The following is a 23,342-nucleotide window of genomic DNA, read 5'->3' on the forward strand; positions in this document are numbered from 1 at the left end:
TCCACTCATCAATCCGTGCGCATCCCACCTCCATTATCCATTTCTTAATGGCGATATGAACTAGTGACGTCGTTCATATCGTCATTAAGAAATGGATAATGGATGTGGGATGCGCACGGATTGATGAGTGGATCAGTAGCTTAATCACAAATAACTATCGGTGTGCTTAAAAACATGCTAAGCATTGTATGTAGTTCGTTTTTTTTTTTTTCGTACATTTTCAAGAAATTTTGCGTTACAATCTAATGCTCTTATTTTTTCCACGCGCAAGAAAACATTTTATCCGATTTCCCAAATTGTTAAAGTTTTTCATTAGATCACCAATGCAGTTCCCTATGCACTACTGGGCGAAGATAGGAAAACAATGATTAATCTAAAAGTGAAATTTTACATAAATGCATACCTACCTACTTAAATTGATTTCAAATATAAATATATTGATGAACTGGGGGGCGAATCTCAAGAGAACTTGACCGTGGTCTTTTCCAGTCTTCGTTAGCTTTTGCATCCTTCTGCAATCGCACTGACATATTCCCATAGACAAAATCTAAAACCGGCTAATCAGACATTAGTGGACTTGTGGATGTCCGCAATCAAGAAGCTCTCTATACTCTATGGATATAGGTTTGCTATAAGGGGAGTGAAACATTGACAGAAGAATCACCATTTACTACTTTTTGTTTGTAATTTAGATTCTTTGACGATTTCCCAATAAGTATTTAGGTACATCAAAATTATCATTTAAACGACAGTATTGGACGTTTTATACTTATTAGTCGTTTCTCACAAATGACAGTTTATTCCAAAATTGGCTTTTGTCACAAATAAAAGATTGCAAAATTATTTTTTTCCCAAAATATGCGCTCTCTAGTAATGGCTATTGCAAAATAAAAGTTTGTTCCAGAATGGTTATCAATTTATCGGAAGTAACATTACTAAATTGACGTGTCTCAAAATGGGTGCCAGTAAGTCAGAATCAGAAATGACAGTTTATTATAAAATTAATGTTTGTCACGAAATGATCGCTTGTCGAAAATAACAGATTGTTGCAAAATGGACGTTTGACAGAAATTACAGGTAATTGCAAATGGCAATTATATATAGTTATTTCCACTAACATATTGAAACACACATGCCTTGAGCCCTAAAAAATTATGGCACTTAACTCATGCCCAACGCGTATTTAGTCCGACCGCCAGCTGGGCGTGACGTTTAGAATCGAAACCAAAATGCCTGCTTGTGTCATGAAAGCGTGTATAAACCTTTCGGAAAAACATTGTAAAAATTATTGCGTAACATTTCTTCACGAGCGTCATCACAAAGCTTAAAACAGTTAATTTTTAAATAAAAATATTTTGTTTTGTAAACGTCAAACTATGCCTAGCGGCGCAATTGCGAAGCTTTGGCTTGCCAACTGCCGGCTAAATGCAATGAATAGCATGATGAATGAATGAATGAATGAATAAATCAAAATAGCAGTTTTGGAATATTTTCCATATTTACCGGCGAAATTCAAATATGTGATTGCGCAGCAGGATTATACGTCGCGAAACGTAAATATTTTGACATTTAATATTAGGTGTTCACGGATGTTCCATTGAGATCGCGAATACGATAAACAACCATGGTGAGAAATTGTTATCACATCGCTTATTAGCACGTCGATGGTTATTTGTGATTGAGCCACTGATCATGATGAAAGCCCGTTTGAGAATAAAATCACGGAAGGAAATTACTCACGAATCGAAATGCCATTTTCTTCGCTCTAGTAATTTGCCATTGGCAAATGGACGGTCGCGGTCGCCACAAAATGGGCGCTTGTCAGAAATGATAGTTTGTCGCGAAATGGGTGTTCACCCCTCGCAGGACCTTCGAACCCCGTTCGGCATTGATGGATGTGTATTTATTTAGTATTTACATGGTTGCCGTTTCGCACAAAGGTTGACAACCCGTATTGCCATAAAGTAGTGTGTGTTGGCAGCACGAATTAACTAGATAACAACAGCTGCGGGCCAATTGATGTGTCCTTCATTCGGATTATTGCTCTATTTTGTGTTGAGGTGGCGTCTACTGCCTCTCGGATATTTCGAGAGAAAAATAAATCATAAATACCTTTAACGGATTAGAACAGAGATGGAGAACATTTTAGGGAAGTCTGTCGCCTCGCGGTGTAATGGTCAGCGCGTTTGTCTACCATGCAAAAGGTCTCGGGTTCGATTCCCGACATGGTTGATATGAAATATTTATTTAAAAAAGGGTGTTTTTACACTCGAATATTTCAGAGTACTCTAAATGCTCAGTTATGTCTTTCACCAGGGCCCACAAAACGCTTTTCTTCCGTTATAGAATAAATGACCAAAATTAGTATCAGAATCAGAATCAGTAAGTACTTTATATAATTGGTACACATATTATTTATATTTTTATGTATTTCATTGCTTTATATTTGTTTTATTATATATTATACTATATTATTTATGTTTGAGTAACATGTACTCTTGGCACATATTTAAACTTTATATTTGTATAATAACGATTTTTAATTTCTTACATTTGATTATCTAGGCATTTATAATTAAGTAGTTTTAGTTTTTCTTTTTCATGTTATTGTTTTATTAGTATAGGACTACTTATGCTAAAAAAATCTCCATCTTAGAACAGGCTGAGCCATGTTAGATGGAGACTGTCATAAACAGAGAACACTCAGTTTTCATTTTACATTAATTGGTTTTATATAGATTCCCTGTTATTAAGTATGTACACCGCAAGACAAATAAATTTACGAGTTCTCAAAAAAAACTAAAATTGACATATAATGAATTATTCTTGATATTTAATTAGTTTTTTTTATATTGTTTGACATATGTGATGACTACTCGTTATTTCAAGGTTAAAATAAAAAATCTTACTCATGAATTGTACTTAGAAATTGCCATTATATATCAGGTATCAGATTACCCGAACCTTAGAGACCCATAACGGTTCATTTATGGTCGAGTGTTTGTGATGGAATAATAAAAGACATGTTATTTTTTAATTCATATTTAAGAAGTAGGTTCTTATCGCTTTATTTTAAATTAAAGTATTTTACATTTAAACATATTTATAACATTTAAAAATATTTAGTACTTAGTGAATTCACCTTTATTTTTTATAACATGTAAAATTCTATTATTTAGAGAAGCGTAAAGCGAATCTAAAATTTCTGATGTTATTTCTTCTTCCCAAACTTGAATTAAGTTTTTTTTTAATTCCTCAATGTTTTTTGATTTTTTTTTCCCGACTTTTTTTTTCATAATCGCCCATAAATTTTCTATCGGGTTCAAATCAGGGCTATTCCCGGGCCACGTCAACGATTTTAAGCCAATTTTCTCCTTGAATTCATTGATCTATAAAAAAACAATAAATTATTTATCATGTGGTGACAAAATGCATTTAAAAATATATATATTTGTACTCACAGTGCGGGCTCTATGGCACGGCGCAGAATCGTCCTGAAAAATTGGGTCCGCGGTATACTGCGTAATGTCCTCGATTGTTGGAATAATATGTTTTTTTAACACTTTTTTGTACTGAATGGCATTCATCGTACCCTGTACAAAATTTAGAGGTCCTAAACCGTATGCTGTCATGCACCCCCAAATCATCACGTAGGGTGAATGTTTAACGGTTCGAGTGACGCACGACGGATGATATCTTTCCCCACGTTTTCGTCGAACTATCTTTCTGCCGTCTGGACCAAAAAGGTTGAATTTTGATTCATCAGAGAAAACAACATTTTGCCAATCCTCCAAGGTCCAATTCTGGTGCTCTTTCGCCCAATCCAGTCTAGCCTTCTTCATTTTGTCCGTGAGTAATGGTTTCTTTGCGGGACTCCGTGCTTGGAAACCATGCTCCAACAGCCGCCTGGACACTGTTTTTACTGAAAATGTTGATGTGCTGGTAGACTGCACCTCTGCGTGTATTTCAGGTGCCGTTAAAAATCGATCGCGCATAACATTTTTTTTTATTAAGCGATCATCTCGGGCAGATGTCACGCGCCCCCGTCCGCTTCCTTTTTTCCGTTCTATGGATCCAGTTTCTTGGATTTTTTTAAATAAAAACCTCACTGCACCTTCTGAATACCCAACTCGACGAGATATTTCACAATTAGATATGTTTTCTTGCGACAATGTGATTATTTTGGATTTTATCGCAATCGACATTTGCTTTGCACTTTCCATGATTGTTGTGTTATGTTCACTCAAACGCGGGTAAAACAAGACTGTTGAGACATTTTAAAATGTAAATATTGTAGAAAGGTGACACATAGTGTCCTTAATTTATTAAACAAAAGAAAGAGGTATCGATAAAGGATTTCTTAGAAAAAGGGTTCAGTAAAGTCAAGGGGCGCGGTAGCAGGTAAACTCGTAATTTTTTTTGTCTTGCGGTGTATATTATTTTTTTGCAATAAATTTATAATTAAAAAATTAAATTAAATCTTATGCGGACTTCGAAGGTTAAAGATCTAGACACCCCTTTGAGAGTTCCCTGACATTTCATGATCAGATTGAAACAGTTTGTAATAGTTGGTTGAAGATGAAGAGCTTGTGGTAATACACGAGTACTGAGAATTCTTTATAACTCGTTAGTGTTAAGTAGACTCGAGAGTGGCTCGATGATTCGGGGACCGTGTGAGTTGAAGTACTCTCTTGTGGTAGAGAGGGTTCAGAAGAAATTTCTTCGGTTTCTCTACATGAGGGAGTGCGGATATTATCCATGGCTTTATCCCACTGAGTTCCTCCAGGGTATGCTCGGTTACAGCAGTTGGAAGACCAGAAGGAATGTGAATTTAACTACGCAGTTCTTTCGATTGTTGCGCGGTATTATTGACAACCCTGAAATCATGCGGAGCATTAGCTTTTACGTTCCGGATAATTACCTTAGACAGCGTCTGACTTAGTCAGTAGACTGTTTCACATTACAATATACAGGACCAACCTGCCAATTGTTATGCCTGTTGGAAGGGCTATCTCTATGTTGAACAATAAATAAAATTAAATAAATATTACTTTAGACGTTGACATTTTCACGTCTCTGAGGGAGTTTTTCGTTACAAGATTATCTTACTTTTTTTAATATATTATTCTCTGGATATTATGTATACTTATGTGTTATTTTTATATTTGTGTATACCTAATTTTACCTAATTATTTTAATTATTTCTATATGTAAGAATTAAGATATTCTATTTTGTAATGTACATATACACATATGAAAAAATAAAATTAAAATGAAATTGAAATTAAAATAAAACAGTCCCTGGACTGGCGCCTGAAGCGTAAGACTGATCACCTTACCTTTATGTACCAAAATAATGAAGATACGCTGCAATCAGTAAAAATAAATATTTATCAACCGTACTAGCCAATGTCATACATATAAAATCAAAACAAAGGTATACACAGTTAAATGGCGGACTTATTGCCACTCGAAATTTCTTACAGTCTAACCAAAATTAAATAAAAGCAATAAATTTCAAAATAAATTAAAAATTTTAATTAAAAAACAAGTATATGAAAAAGTTTAGAAAAAACAAACAGTAAAAATATTATACAAGATTATGGTGTCTATTACTTACATTAATTATATTTAATTCATTTTACACTATTATATTACATTTTCCAAATATTCATTTATATTAGAGAAACATTTATTGATTGGAAACACTTAACACACCTGCAATTTTTTTTTCACGCAATTATTTCCTAAATTTTATTGGGGAGCTTATTTTGTGTGCTGTGCTCTATGCACCATTATGTGCGGAAAGGGAATGTGTGATGGAAGTCTAGGCATTGACAGGGCTTATGGCCCTGTAAAGTTTGTACTAATTCAAAATATTGTTGATTGAATCAACCGGTCCAAGGAGAAGAATGTGTTCAGGCGTTTCCTAGTATGTGAAATAATTCAGTCAGATGAATCTCACTCACAATAAAGCTTTCAGCTCTTGAACTTCACTTAAATCAACAGATGGAAGAATTGAAGAAATATGGATGTTCAAACATAGGCAAAATGGCGAATGTTTCACGTGTGTAAAGTGGCCACTTAAACCAACAATTTACAGGGTCACAAGCCCCGTAAATGCCTAGACTTCCATATTTCTGATACACCTGTTAGTTTTTTAAATTTTTTTATTAAATCATACAAAAAAATATTTTAATTTTTTGTACTCCCAGGAGTTACAACTAACTCATTTTGCGACAGCAAAATATTTACATAAATGTGTCGGTGGATATCAAAATTGGTTAAATCCAAAATTTGTAAAAAAAAACATTTTTTGTGGAAACACGATTAAAAGTTTAGTTTTACATAGAATACTTATTTCAAAAATGGGAAAATCCAATATAATACCATAATAATTGTTGTCAGAAGTTTGATTTTATATCAAAATCGGCAACATCCACTCAATAACACTCAAATTTATTTATTTTTTACTTCGTAAAAGTGACAACCCTGACAGACATTAAATGACAGATTCGATCAAAACTGGTTAAATCCACGAATTAACTTTATCAAAACTAGTTCAATCCATTCCGATATATCAAAATGCGTTACATACAAATTATATATAAGTTTTACACGGAAACTAAGTCTAATCGATCAAATCAAATAACGTAGAATACTTTTAGTACCTACGTCAGACCTACATATAGTCTAAATTACAATTCATTCGAATAGCAATAATCAGTTTCAGAAAAGTGTTCTTTGTGAAAAAATGCTTAGTCTGGATATATCCATTTTTGATGTTAACCGACACAAATGTATGGTAATATGTTAGTAAATATTAGTATAATATTTTTGTTATTACTTTATTTTTATTACAATGTAGTACTATAATTTAAAATATTTTCCATGCTGGGATTAACAAGGATTACCCCTAAAGAGTGGTTAATTAGGGGATTTTTTTTCTTTGCTTCATATAATGGCCACACTGATCGTAAAACGTCAAATAATGTATGAAGAGAACTTGTAACGTCACATGCGAAGTAATTTAAAAAATACTAAACTTAAAAAATAGTAACGCTGATTATACAATACTTAAAAAAATGACTCTGTTTAATAGTCTATTGACAAATATATAATAAAACACCAAACTTTCTTATTTGCTGTATTATAATATATAAGTAAATTTAAAATAATTAAGAAAGGCAATTTGAAGATTTTTTAAAATATTTTATTTATTGTGGGAGGACATGAAATGAGAAAATGACTCGCCTACAATCTGTATTGAATGCCGCAGCGAGACTTATTTTCGGAATTTCTAAGTTCAGTCATATCACTCCACTACTTTGGGAACTACACTGGCTACGTTTTCCACAGAGGGTCGAATACAAACTCTGTTGGCTTATGTATAAGTCACTGCACAACTCTGCTCCGGAATATCTAAGGTAACTATGCATTCCAGGTGAACTAGCTGACAGGCGTTTAGACGCTTAGATCAGCTACGTCTACGGCGAGAGGAAAAGTTATTTTACCTCTACGCAAACAGCGCACTAAATTTAGTGAACGCGCATTTGCGATCGCAGGCCCTATGGCATGGAATGCTCTCCCAGCAGAGGTGCGAGGCTGTGAGAGTGAAGTGATGTTTCGGAAAAAACTTAAAACCCACTTGTTCTCTAAATCATTTGAATAAATCCGTAGATGTGACAACAAAATAAATTGTTTTGATTAAATTACAAATTTAAAAGCTTCAATTAAATTAATTTAACAATTGAATCACTATGTAAAGCGCCCTTGAGGTATTTTATTACGAAAATGGCGCTATATAAGTTTACTTACAAACCCGGCAAAATCCATAATTCTTTATTTTGAGCAAATCACAAAAAAACTGATACAATATTTAACTTCAACATTTTTTTAAACTTATTTATTAAAATTATAATCAGTAAATTATTTATACGTAAGCAGTGATGACATAGGCATGATTATGTCAAGAAACAGTAGTGAAATAATAAATTTAATTTTAAACAATACCAACTTTACAATACTCTAAGTAGAGGTTGCCATGTTTGCAACAAGCCGATAATTTTAAAGTCAAGTCTTACAAATTAAGCCGTATTTTTGACTGACAATGTTAAAATTATTGTAAAAAAATTGGATTCTGAATAAGATTCAATTAATATCTCACTTTTTTTTATTTTGGGTTTTGCCGGGTTTGCGAGTAGTACTCTCATATTATAAATGTAGCTTTATAACAGGTATTTTTGTATCTTGTGAATTCGATGTCAAATTCTTATTTTGTTTTATTTTGCATTGCATGCATTTACTTTTATTTTTTACCAATAAACGTCGTATTTCGGCGCTGCACCTGTTATAATATGTACATAAAACTGAAATAACATAAAAGTATATAAAACAATAAAATGAAATTTTATGCAGTTCAGGTAGGACTTGGTATTTTTATTTTTGTATGCTTTTGCTGAATAAAATAAAAATAAATAAAATAAAATGTCCCTTTAAAATTTTTCATTCGTCAGTCCTTAATTACAATAATTATATTAAAATTATGTTTTTCTTACGAAAGTGGTTAGTAGACAGAACGATTCTATATTGATTTATTATTTATGTAAAACATTTTTTATCTCTCATTGAATACATTTTTGTTATTTTTTTAGGTTAACCTTTTCTTTTATTTCTTTCTTATTTTATTTACATATTTTAGATCTTAATTTTAAGAGGTACTTTTAATTTTCTTATTATTTTTTCTGTAGATATGAATTGAAATTTTCGATTTACTTTGTTTTATTTTTTATCTTGTTTTGATTTAATTTATATGTGTTTATATTTTTTTTCCAATATTTAAAATATATTCAAATATTTACTTATTTACTAAACTTATTTACTAATTTATTTACTTTACTTATTTTACTTGATTTTAATTGAATTATTTTACTCTATTTTCTAACTTTAATTTTTTTTTTCTCTAAACCAGATAAAAAAGTTTTTTCTTTTAATAATATTTTTCAAAGCATCAAGTACAAAATAATATATGTTCATTATTTTATACGTATACAATATTATGTATGTACTCTTTTATTTGATTATTAATTAAAACTAATGTCCGAGCACCCGATGACAAACTATTATTGAATAGTTTATCGGGACAAAATATGTTTTAAATTTTGTTTTCTTTATAATGCATAAATATTGTAATAATGTGTATATTTTATTGAATAAAGACAAAAAAAAATGAAAAAAAATTTAATGTTGATTACACTTACCCAGTTGCAATCTGGATCCTGGACTTTATGGTCCAATGCGCTAACCCATGCACCACGATGTGCACCCTTGCTGCTGTCAGCGTGTCCATACGGACAGTATGCGCGTTTTTTCTTACCAGGCAGTTCATATTACTAGTGAAGGAAACCTTAGCAGTGCGTGGGTCCAATCCTTTACACCTTCCCCGTCGAACTACCGTGGGACCGGGTATTTATTAAAACGAATTTTCCGTTCGAAAATGTTTATATTTTATGAATAGTTGAAGCATATTCGTCGGTGTGTGGTCAGATAATTTCCTAAAATATTAAAAATGGCTCTGAGTAATAATTCTAACAGAACTGCATTGTGAACTGCTAGTTTTGCCACCTGCTACAAACATTTGTTTGCCAAGGTAGATATCAGTGTACCGTTCACCCTGTTATCGACACTCACCCTTCTTTCAATATCTTTCTCAGTCTTTCCATCCCTAGTAAACATACTTTTCAGATACACCAATTCTGACTGATTCAGAATATCTCAGCTCACACTGATCTCACTTTTATTTATACTTTCATCCCTTTCAAAAGCCGTTACTTTTGATTCATTAACATTTATTAGCAAATCATTTTTCATTCATTATTTTTGTATTAACTTTCATAATATTAACTAATTTTAAAAAGCCACCCAATTAATTATTTGTTCGTGCTGCGTTCACATATAATTGATGAAAAATATCTAAAATAACAACTTGTGATTATTATGCCAATGTCGTATGTATTGTTTATTGTATGTGAACCATAATAAATAAAATAAAATAAAAATTAAATCGCTTTTCTTGCATACATCGTAGACTTTAACCAATTATTGCTGGTCTTCTTTGCTGCTACCATGAAATGAATAAATTTATAAAAATGGAATAAATTATTTGGGGAAACGTAATAATGTAATAAGCCATTCAAATATAAAAACTGCCCAAAAAATGCTTCAAAAAGATTTTTCAAATCTCATTAAATGGGCGCATGACTATGGTTTAGTAATAAATTCTAAAAAAACTAAAATTGTTCATGTATCCTCACCATATATTACTAAATGTGAATTTGAAATAGAAATATAAGCTCATATAAATTTTTGCCTTCATTCAAATTTAAATATAGAATCAGATAAATGTAATTGTCCTATTCTAGATGTTGTAAATAATCATAAATATTCAGGATTAATTATTGATTCTACATTTAGCTGGGGTGTTCATATTGATGGAATCTGCGACAGATTAAGGTACTGGCTTAAGGTGATTTAGGAAATTAAAAGCATACTACCTTTCAAAACGTTAAGATACATATATACCTCGCTCATTGAATCCATTATATCTTACGGAGTGCGTGTCTGGGGTCTCACCTTCCAGTCTCATCTGGGTAAAATTTATGATATTCAGGTGAGAGTGTTGAGGGGGATTGTACCGGATAGCATAATTCGTGAGGCGAAACATATGGGCGAAGGTGTATATATTTTTTTTATATTTTTATTTTTTTAATTTTTTTTTTAAATTCTGTAATGTCCTGCCGGTAAAACAACTTTGTGACTACAAATTGATTGTAGATCACTTTGTTGATCCGGAATATAAAAAAAGAGTTTCCCACACTCACAACACTAGATTAAAAACTAAGGGCTCCCTGTCTGTTCCCCGAATTACAAATTACTTCGGAGAGCGAACATTAAAATGCGTTGTTCCAAGATTGTTCAATGATCTCCCACAAACCATCATTAACATGAAAAATCTTCAAATGAAAAAAAAAAGAACTGAAGAAATATCTTCTAGATACTTTATAGTGCCTGTTTATAAATAAATCTGTAAAATATAAATAAAATAAATGTAATATAAACCTGTCATAAGAAAAAATGTGTCACACCGAAAAGTCTTTAGACTTAGTGGGTAACAAATTATAATATGTATTTTTTAATTATAAAATCAACGCTGCTCTGCAGCACTGAAAACTGAAAAAAAAAACCTTTTCTGTTCCCTAGTTCGCCCGCGCCTAAAGTATTCCTCTGTAATCTGGTCTCCATATTATGATGTTCACATCAAGAATATTTAATCAGTTCCACATCAATTTTTGATAAAGATAGGCTGGAGGTTGGGCTTATCCAGAGACCAATATACGTACAATGAGTTAGAAACTAGCTTAAATATATCGTCTCTTCAATGCCGTCGAAATAAATCCAATCTTCTAGTCCTATTTATAATACTCAACTCACTCTTTGATGCGCCTGAACTACTGAGCTCAGTATAATTAAATATCCCAACTAGAAATCTCAAACAAAACTTACTCTTTCATACCAATAACCATAGAACTAACTATGGTTTTCATTCCCCTGTGCCCAGAATTCTTAGGTCTGCCAACTAACAAACCAGTCTTGATTTCTTTGATAACAAGTTGTCTTCTTTCAAACGATCACTGAATCAAATTCAATTATAAACACCTCTCTCCCGCTTCCACTCTCCCACCAAGTCTACTATATACCATTGTGTCTTTCTACTTTTCTTATAGTATTTTTTTATGTATAAATATGTCCATAAAAATGCTAAATAATTTGATAAACAATTTCAAATTATAATTTACAATTTAGATGATGTCCCTTTAACTTAAAAGGACTTTACTTCCGTTTTCCGTACTTTAAAGCTCCATCCTGTAATGTTGGACATCTAATTAGCGTCCTGCAGTTTGGCCATCCGCACATGTGCGCCGACATTTTATGTTCATTCATGAACCTTACCTGTTGACTTGCTTTAGGCCATGATTTGACAGTATAATTAGTTCCGCCTCGGGCGGAAATGGACACGGAACATAAGTAGATCTAACTCACCAACAGGTAGACGATATACCGGAAATGATTCAAGTGATATTTTTTTTATGTACAGAAATATGTTTAACCTTAGAGGATAAAACGCGGGAGTCCACTTTCTGCTGTTTCGCAGTTAAAAATGCAGGAATTATCGCAATAATCTAGTTTATACTCGTACGTGAATAAAACACCGAAATCCACTTTCGTCCTAAAACTGCTTTTTCAAGTTGAAATTTAAATCTAAAGTCCACTTTGTTTTGATGCAAAAAACATGAGAAGTCCCAGATACGCTATTTAAATATGTACTATTTTTTTTAATGTAACCATGGGAAATTAAAAATTATCTTCAATTTGATCTACAAAGTAAAACTGAGTTTTCTGTATGAAAAATATAATATTTTTATAATTTGTTTTTCCAAACATGTTCAATTACCGGATACCGACGAAGATACTTTAAATTTTCATACTAATATATACCCCCTTTATACATAAATATCGATATTAGTTTATACCGTCTCAGTATATACCGATGAAGATAGCCGTTCATAATCGCGGCCCTGGGCCCCGATTACAATGGGAAGTTAAGGCGATCCACCCAGCGCGGAGCAAAAAAGGCAGTTTTCAAATTAAATTTTAGAGTCTAATAATAAGCTTAACATAAAATTTTGAAAACCACATAAAAGATTGAACATTTATCTAGTCAATTGATGAAATAAAAATGTTTTTTGAAAATTTTTTTTGACTAAAAAATTGCAAGGAAAAGTGCAAATATCGGTTTTTCTTTATAGACAGTCGAAGATAACTCTGTTAACTTCCTATTGTAATCGGGACCCTGGGCAGAACCTTTCAGTGTTATGATCAACGCCTAGAACATTGGTCTAGATAAGTTGGAATCTAGGAGACAGACTGTAGACTTGATGTATCTCTATAAAATAATTCATTGTGATTTTGATTCTACATTTTGTTTAGAGAATCTACCCCTGAATGTCCCCAGTCGGCGATTGAGATCGTACACTACATTTTATCTCCCAACCTTCAATAATAATATGGCGTACTTTGATGTATTATCACGCATGTTAAGCTTATAAAATTAACTAGAAATTAATTCGGATATTGACATCTTTAACGATACATTAACACTCAACACAGGATTTTGGTTTCATGGAATTAGGACTTGTGTCTCAATAAATTTAAAATGAGTATATCGTGAATAAAATAAATAAAAAAATAAAATTAAAGAATTATGACGCAATGTATAAAATCAAATTTCATTTATGGGAAGATTACGAAATGTAATGGATATGAAGAGTAGTGTTCTTATATATAAAACAATCATATGTCCACACATAAATTGCTGTTCTTTCATTATTTTTTTATGTAATGAAGAAGAAATTAAAAACATACAAAGTCTTCAAAATTAGGGCAATGAGGATTATACTCGAAAGAAATATATATTCTTATGTAGAAAGAATGCACAAAGAAATTGTCTTGCTCACAATAAAGCAGCAAATTAAATGTAATGTAGCAATTTTTATACATAAAAGATTAAGGAGATGAATAAAATAAAAACAATGATAAATTTTAACCAACAATGTCATACATATGAAACAAGGGGTAAAAAAAGTATAAGATTACCAATGAGGAGAAAAACAGAATCTCAATTCATTGTATAAGGGATTGAAGCTGTACAATGAGTAAAGCTCGGGTTTCCTAGGACAGCGGTGCCCGTATTTTAACGGCCGTAGTGAACATTAATGCGATTGACAGCCGTCGTAATGGTGACTAAAGAGTGGTTTCCTATAAAAATGGTGTTGATAACACCGTTAAAAAATAAAACCACTCTCTAGTCACCACTACGACGGCTGTCCACCGCATCACCGTTCACTACGGCCGTTAAGATACGGACACCGCTGTCCTAGGAAACCCTAGCTTTACCCGAAGAAATAAAGGAGATAAAAATATCGAAATATTTAAAATTAATTTGAAAAAATATGTAATTGAGAAATTTTTATAAAATAATTGTAATATTTTCAAAAGTTCATATTAGTTCTTACGATGTTATGAACTAACTTAATAAAGCATAAATAAATTATATAATTTAGTGTCATAACTTTTATAATATTAATATAATTTAATTGAGCTAGTCAATTAAAAAATACATAAAATCGTTCAAAAACTTATTGTGCATGTTGTGGTCACATATAATTAACGAACAATATCTTAACATAACAAATTGTGATTATTATACCAATGTCGTATGTATTGTTTGTTGTTTGCAAACCATAATACTATTTTATTTTTTTTTACCAGTGACCGGGTTTTGTCGTGACCGGCATCGCCCGACTGGTGGGAGACTAATACTACTATAGTTTTAATAAAATCCAAATACTTTTTCTTACAACGCATTCAATATTATGCACCCCTATTATTTAAAATAGTGTACGTCAACTATGTATTCAAGTATTTACGCATTGTTACAATTTTTCACACCGAAATCTAAACGGCCATATCTGCTGAACTGTGAAAATGAATATTTTATGGTAATTGTCATTATAATTGTGATCACTTCCGGTTACCTGTTGTTTTCCTAGGGGAGGTTAAAGATGTGTGCTTTATTATTAGTATCTACTAAACTCTGCATCGAACGAAATATTTTAATGGTATCTATGCAGCAGTGGCGAGCGGTGAGTTTCTAAATTGATAAGCTATGAAAATTCTGATAAAATGTCGATAGCGGTAGTTATGGCATATAAAAAACAAGTCTATTTTATATTAAATAAATAATTCCTAACAACTGGCTCCAGCGGCTAATAGTTTCAGTAAAAATATTTTCTAATGTAGCAAAAATATTTGATTTAAAAAACATGATTACAAAAAAAAAATTGGAACCCCTATGGACTCGATCTCCCGCCTGCGTAATTATAAAGCAACGACCCATCCTCGCAGCTATTTTGCGTTTTGGGCCATGCGTCGAAAAAGCAATGAGGAACTTCAGCCCTACGGGAAATTGGATACAAAAAATGTTTTCTTACGCGGGGTAAAAATTAGAGCATTAAATTGTATCGCAAAGATTCTTGAAAATGTACAGAAAAAATAATAAAAAATATTTTGATAAAAACGCACTACTTTAAATGACGTCACTGGTTCATGTGAATCAACCTATGATCTGAGAGCTATGGAAGATTTCCGGTCTGCTTGTCGCTTCTGGACCAATGGGAAGAACTGAATGAGAATAAGCGGAAATGAACCTCTGACGTTACACGCGGAGTTATTTCAGAAATACAAAACTTTGAAAAATCGTAACGCCGATAATACGATATATAAAAATTTAAAAAAATAATTTTTGACTTGGTTTAACAGTCTTTTAACAAATAAAAAAAATTTAAAAAACCACTGAACTTCCTCATTAATAAACTGGATAATTCATTAGCGTACCGGTGCATATTTGGTTAAGTCAGACTATTATAACTTGTCTTGAAATAAAACACTAATTCTTAATAAATGATAATAATTAAATAATTTAAAAGTATTCCTTACCGAGTACGATAGTTCACCAAACAAAACATAAATTACGTTTTAAGAATCATTGTTTCATCGACTTTTATATTACATTATTATTCACAAAACGACATAAGTTATACATATTTTAATTCTTCATATATATTTATTCTTAACACTATACACTAGTAACGTTTTTATCATAACTCTAACTTAATTTTAAAAGTTTAAACGGATACTGAAGAATAACCTACAATATTCAACTGTCATCGTATGCACAAAAACGAATTACAATTAAAAAACAATTAGCGAATCTTTGTTTTTTAAAACCCACTAAAGGATTTATACTATATTATGGATCAAAATATCAATTCGTTTCGATTAAAATATCCAAATATTTATTTATTTTAAAGCAAATTTACTTTCAAACCACCGAAACATAAGTATGCTAAATTACTTGCGACATACAAAATATATTCGTTATCTCTTTCTTACACATAACGAGTGCGTATATTGTCACCTCCCTTAGACTGTCGTAAGTCAAATTGATGTATTTTAAAGAATACTAGCCCTTATTAAAAAGTATTGAAAGACTAAATTGCATTAATGAAAGCTGTAAGATTTTACTGTAATCGCAAGTGTAATTTTTCGAACGAGATTCTAAAGTTTTAGGTTAAAGACGTATTTGAATTAGTGATTTTAAAGTGAGCAGAGTAATCTCGTGTAATCCAGTAGTAATAATTTTGGCCAATAGAGGCGCAACTGGTCGCTGTATGGAATAAAGGAATATAATATAAATTTACCTACCCAAGAAAATTAATATATTTTTTTGGTGATGTGTTTTTTCCTAATAATACTACAGTACTATAAAACATTACTTACGATGTCAAAAAAATATGGTAAGCTTCATTTAATCGATTATAAGGAGCATTCACCTCTGCTATGCAGGTCTACCAATGAACAAAATGACTCGCCTACAGTCTGTATTGAATGCTGCAGCGAGACTTATTTTCGAAATCTCTAAGTTCATTCATATCACTTCACTACTTCTTGAATTACACTGGCTTCGTTTTCCACAGACGGTCGAATACAAACTCTGTTGGCTTACGTATAAATAACTGCACAACTCTGCTCCGCAATATCTAAGGGAACTATGCATTTCAGATGAACTAGCTGACAGGCGTCTCACGCTTAGATCAGCTACGTCTACGGCGAGAGAAAAAGTTATTATAACTCTACGCAAACAACCCACTAAATTCGGCAAACGCGCATTTGCGGTCGCAGGCCCTATGGCATGGAATGCTCTCCCAGCAGAGGTGCGAGGCTGTGAAAGTGTGAAGTTTCGGAAAAAACTTAAAACCCACTTGTTATCTAAATCATTTGAATAAATCCGTAGCATGTGACAACAAAATAAATTGTTTTAATTAAATTACATATTCAAAAGCTTCAAATAAATTTATTTATCCATAAAATCACCATGTAAAGCACCCTTGAGGTATTGTATTACGAAAATGGCGCTAAATAAGTTATCCATAATAATAATAATTGAACTTCACCAATGTAATTAATACTTCTTATTTGTCGTCTTGCTGGATGCTAAGCGTCGTGGGTTACATGCAGGTGAGCTAATCAGGGCCTCGATTATTATGGGAAGATAAGAACGTCATACTTTCACCATGACAGTATAGTTGAATATAAATTATCTCGAGCGATTACGAAGATGCACTACCGATCCCCCCACCATCAAGTTTTGATGTAAGTACATCGGTTTATACCGACGGGTCTAGAACCCCTCGATACGTTTATGAAAGTGACAAAAAAATTATTCCACTTAACAAGTTTTTCTTTAATTACGATTTATTTTAATTTTAATCGTTCAGCGGTTGGCACTTTTTTCTTAAAAGCCTATAAAAAATATGAGATAGAAATAAGTAAATTTTGAAGTAAAATTAAATTCCGACATAACTGCCAGTTTGAAAAACGAATGCCAAATGCAAAAAATAATGACGCTAGATTCTACCATATTAACATGTAAGAGTATCTATGCGTAGGAAAGTTGCCACTATAATTGAGTTATTATATTTTTTCTATCTGTTTTACTATCTTTCTGATTGTACGTTAAAGGAGCCAGCCTTGTAATCGCTCAGAATATAAAAAACAGACGATCGTTAAGCATACCGTCTTGGTAATTGTCAAAAATCAAATCAAATCATGTTCAAGCGAGCAATTTTTTCTAGGATATGAATCGTATATTTCAAAAACCTTGGTTTTGGAAATAGACAACTCGTATATGTTTCCTTGTTAAAACAAAATATATACCCACAAATAAAGTTTTTTATATACTTTACACTATAATCGTAAATTAAATATCGCAACAGAATTCATATAAAATACTAAATAATGAAATAAAACGTTTATTTTTTTACAGAACCAAACAGATGATGGCCATTATGATTTCGGTTGTGGTTTTGAGTGCAGCATAGAACAGGTAAGATTTTTAAATACATATTATAAACATATTAGATGTACAACTTCGTTTCCTTTTTTCTGAAACACTCGTTAAACGTTTATGATTTAAAGTATTGTCCATCCTAGCCACTACTTTCGCCCGTCTTTCGAGCAGCGTACAAACGCTCGTTAGTAGCTCCCCGACATTCATTAGGGCGGTTCTTTCGCCCGCGCTGCGAGCATGGGCTAATAGTTTTTTTTTTATGTTTTTAGCAATTCAATTAAAAATATAGTCACTTTTGACTCCAACTATAAATAATTGAAGCAATCTATAAAAATAACATGTTTCCGATTTAAATTCTGTAATTGTTTGCATGTGTTGGTAATGACTACACGTCACCGTAACGCGTGAATGTTTTTGGGACAGTAGGGGAAAGTTTACGGCTGTAATTAAGCGGACTGTATATCCAATGATCGATGGATCGAATCCCTGTTGGTTGATTATTGATCATTATGCATTGGTTTTTGTAAATAACTGCTTTTGTCAAAGCGAAAGCCGCTAATATGGACAAAATGTTATTCGAACGATTTCGTTAACAAGTCACTCAAGTGAGGTATATTTGACAATGTGTTAAGTCAAATATTTATTTTACAGATTTCTGTGAAAAAATCAATATGGGTTAAACCTTTTGTTTGAGTTCACGGATGGTCTGTATTTACTCCGAGCGTCCTCTAAATAACACAAATAACCACAAAATTACCATAAACGACACTTTCCGACCCAAACACCATATTTTTTTGTTTATTGTTTGACCTAATTTTATCATCCCTTGTGTTTGTTATATAAAAAAACTCCTATGTCCGAAAACATATTCAATGAGTATGGCGAAGTTTCTCAAAAATTTATGAAAAAATTAATAAAAAAATACTTTGAATAACGTCACTAGTTCTCCGAAATCAACCAATGGCAGAATGTTGTGATACATTTCTGGTTAACGGAAAGCCAACCCACCAATCAGGAGAACTCGTAGATAACTTGTGACGTCAAAATCACAAAGCGCTGATACGATATATATATTTTTTAATTTGGCTTAGTAAAAACCACAGAACTTCCTTATTGAAACTCGTAACATAAATTAATTTTAAAAAAACATTCGTATTTCTTGTTGGAAGTTCATACTAATTTAAAAAATATATTTTCAATGAATGACAAGTTGACTCTTTAATGTAATGAGTTTGATGGACCAATAACCGGTTTTATCGCTCTGGCAACATCGTTAGACTAGTATAATTTTTAAGATGCCTAATTTATTTATAGGTTGTGAAATTTAAGTAGGTATCTTGTAAAATCGTTTACTTATTAAATAAAAAATTGAATTATCAAACCGTTATTTATTTTTATTTATTTATTTAAAACTTTAAGTACAAAGCAATATCTTCAAGCCTACCAAAAAATAGACTAGTCAAAAGAAAAGTTTTTTTTTTTGCTAAAAAACAAAAATGTATATCAGAAGATAGGTACATACAAAAAAAAAAAACCTGATTAATTAAAAATAACAGCTGTTTTTTAATTGGGAGTTAAGGCTGGCACATATTAATTTTAAAAAGTAGCTTATGTTATACTTATTAAAGGACGTGGAATGTGGAATCAGATAATGAGTTTGGAAGGAGAGAGAAAGAGGCATGAAGGAAGAAAAGAAATAAAAAATATTTTTTTAAAAACAATAAAATACAGGACGTTCAGGATTCTGAGGACATGTAGTGATGTTTCAGGAGTTTCTTGAAGGTGGCTATAGAAAGTGTTTTTTTTTTATATGAAGTGGTTATTCACACCTAATGGTGCATAGAGCACTGTATTGTTAAATCAAATATAACGTATCTTGATCATCTGTTACAGGAAATTAAGGTAATCAGTTTTACAATTTTAACACTTTTATTTTGTATTTTTTTTCCAATATAAACAAAGATTTTTTTTTTTTAAATATAATTATACATTTTGAAAGTTTCAACGTTTCAATTTTCATATTTTGACTAAAACTAAAATCCCACCAAGCCACTTTTTGTAGCTTGTTGGTGAAGATTTATATTTATACTTACGTACTCGTATATAATGTTATCTACATTTATAAAAACAAGGAATTAACAGATATAATTAACATATGTAATAAACAGCCAGAAAGATCAGAATATACATGTATACACAAATAATATTAATTACAAGAAAATATATGAAAAATGAAAATATTTACACATAAGCTACTATTCACATATAAACTTTTGATCGAGTAGCCACTCTCTTATTTTGCTCTTGTTACATTGTAACATTGTTAAATTTAAGTTCTTTCGGCAATAAATTAAAAATGCTATGTACTAAATATTTGATAGTTCTATTACCATACATATTACATACTTTTGGTACTACCAAACCATCATTATACGTGAAGCGTGTATTATGGTTATGTTTGAGAGCAATTTTGATAGTTTCACTATTAAATCGTTCTAAAATGATGCAAAGCCACTGTAATCCATGAACAGGATTCCTAATAATGTGACCTCACTGGGGTTACCTGTGCCGAGGACACTTAACAATATACTTTTTATTTTCACAAGTGAGAATAGATAATTAACAAAATGTTCAGACAGTTTTAAACACTAAATATTTCAGTTTTATATTTAATCTATGTACTTCTATATTATTTATATTAAAAAGCACAATAAACGAACAAAAATATAACATAAACCATACATTTGTGGAGCAGTTGATTCAATATTAGTTTTGGCGAATGAGACAATCCATTTTACTTCTACCTAGCTCCACTATACATTTTTTTAATAGCCAGTCCTGGAATAATGAAATCCTGAAATGTAAGAAAACCTTTAAAACAAATATTTCACGGTAACCTACTCAAGAATCGAACCGGGGATCTCAAGCATGGTAGGCGAACGCGTCAACCACTACACTTCAAGGGAAACTTTTCTCGCTTGATTTCTTTTTTCGGGATTTTTTACCTGATAGCAGCCAGTAGCTTAATCACAAATAACTATCGACGAGCTTAAAAACATGCTAAGCATTTGAACGATCACAATGAACAATAATGAACATGCTTAAGTTATCGCAGTCAAGTCAACGCGTGTGTAATGTCTAAGTCAACGCTCGTGGCGGTTTGTTTTTTGTTTTCCTCGTAAATAAATACAGTTCATTGGTGAAAAATCGGTGTTTACTATAAAAAATAATACAATATACTTCATTTGCAAAATAGTAAGGAGAATCTAATACAAAAAAGTGGAAATTAAATTACAATTACAATGGCGACTGCTTTTCTTGACAACCGCCGCTGCCGGCTAAATGCAATAAATTGTAAGATAAATAATAAGTAAATAAAAATAGCAGTTTTGGAATATTTTCCATATTTTCACCGTGAAATTTAAATATGTGATTGCGCAGCAGGATTATACGTTGCGAAACGTAAATATTTTGACATTTAATATTAGGTGTTCACGGATGTTCCGTTGTGATCGCAAATACGATAAACAACCATGGTGAGAAATTGTTATCACGACGATAGTTATTTGTGAGTGAGCTGCAGATCTAATTCTTTTTGTGATGATATACTCATGTGTCTGTGTCAACTAATTGTTTGCCCAACTCAACACAGAACTTTTAGTCCCATGGAGTTGGGACTCACGTCTCATATAATGTGTAATAAACTGCCTTTAAGTTAATAAATAAATAAATTGCACACACAGAACAACTGTGTTCTGCAGCCAATCAATATACAGTAAAACTCCGTTTATTCTAACTTCAGACATCCGGATTGCCAAATATCCGGATCGTTTAAAAACTTCCGATAAGTTTCTGATGGAAATAAAAAATAAAAAAGGGCAGAGCGCTGGCGACCGGCGCGGACATTTTGAATGTGATTCAATTAGCTGTATTATTTCAAAAGCAAAATTTAAATTTAACTAAACCAAATGAAAAAAAAAAACCATCGTAAATCAGCGCTACGATTTTTTTTAAATTTGCATTTTTTATATTACTCCGCGTATGGCGTTTCAAGTTCTCATCACGTTCTCGGTGAGCTCTGCCGATTTGTCTGTTGACTTACCGTAAACATTTTAACATTGGTTGATTCATAAGAACTAGTGACGTCATTCAAGGTTATTCGTTTTTATATATTTTTTTTTTCACACATTTTCAAGAAACTTTGCCCCACAATTTGAAGCTCCAGTTTTTACCGCGCGTAAGAAAACATTTTTTGTATCCGATTTCCCGTAGGGCTGAACATCCTCATTAAGATAACATTAATTCGTTTATCGGCTTTTGCTCTACTGTTCCTAATCTTTTTCAAGTATTTATCTGACAGCCATCACTGATTATGTTTGCCGACTAAAAGTTTGTTTTATTAGGGTTGTCAATAATATATAAAGTAATCCTGAAAATCGTTTATCACGAAATGATTTTAAATGTATTTTTAATTCTTGTGTGGCTGTGATGTCACACTAGTCGACATAGGATACAAGACTTGATATATCTCTCTTGTTTTTATAATTGATGAAGTTGTATTTTTTATAATCTTCAAATGGACATTTTCACACCGGATTTGGAAAGTAAAATTTGTATAACCATGCTGGATTTTAATACAAAAAATATTTAACCTTGCTTCCCGAAGAATGATGTCCGCAAATACAGCAGTACATCTGTATTAGAGAGAGAGCACGAAGATATAACACATAACAAGGAAGACAGAGATGCTGTTCTGTAGCCGCGGTAGCCAGTGTTGTGTAAAAACAAATTCAGTCGGTTGTTGACAGTGATGGGGGACGCACTCGTGGATTATAAGCGGCGAATTTATTATATTTTTTTGCTTTAACAGGGCCAAATTATCTGTTTATTTTTATAAATGATGGAAAAAGAATTATCAAACTGTATTTATTTATTTATAGTTTGTTTTCTTTTTTTATTTTTTTTTACAAAATGTGAAACATGCCTTAAATTAGCTATTTAACAAAATTAACATAATAATAACAATAAAAAAACGTAATTAATTCAAATAATTATTATTTGCTTGATCATTTGCACATCCCCATCTAACTATCCCATATTCCAAAACTTATTGAGTTATTGCGTTATATATTTTTACAAATTCTTTTAGGCTAATTATATTTCTTATAGTTTTAAAGTATCTCTACATGTTTTTTTTTTTAAATGTCTGAGCTTTAGAATATTCTGTCTTTTGCACGATGTTACATCACCGCGCGCCAAGGGATTATTTACCACAGTCGTTTAGGAGTTAACACCGCGAAGTGGACAAACAGTG

The 23,342-nt window shown here is 31.8% G+C and overlaps 1 protein-coding gene across 1 annotated transcript in view; it reads left to right on the plus strand.

Annotated features, from left to right (window-relative positions):
- Window positions 1-23,342, plus strand: part of sev (receptor protein-tyrosine kinase sevenless) — a 175,931-nt gene that overhangs the window by 5,498 nt on the left and 147,091 nt on the right. The window contains exon 2 of the mRNA XM_088229477.1: window positions 18,005-18,064. Within this exon, the coding sequence (XP_088085603.1) occupies window positions 18,005-18,064 (60 nt within the window). The remainder of the gene's footprint in view (window positions 1-18,004; window positions 18,065-23,342) is intronic.

Source organism: Micrasema longulum, unplaced genomic scaffold (assembly GCF_059751315.1).
Source record: "Micrasema longulum isolate JH-2025_06_02 unplaced genomic scaffold, ASM5975131v1 h1tg000678l, whole genome shotgun sequence".
Lineage (NCBI taxonomy): Eukaryota > Metazoa > Arthropoda > Insecta > Trichoptera > Brachycentridae > Micrasema > Micrasema longulum.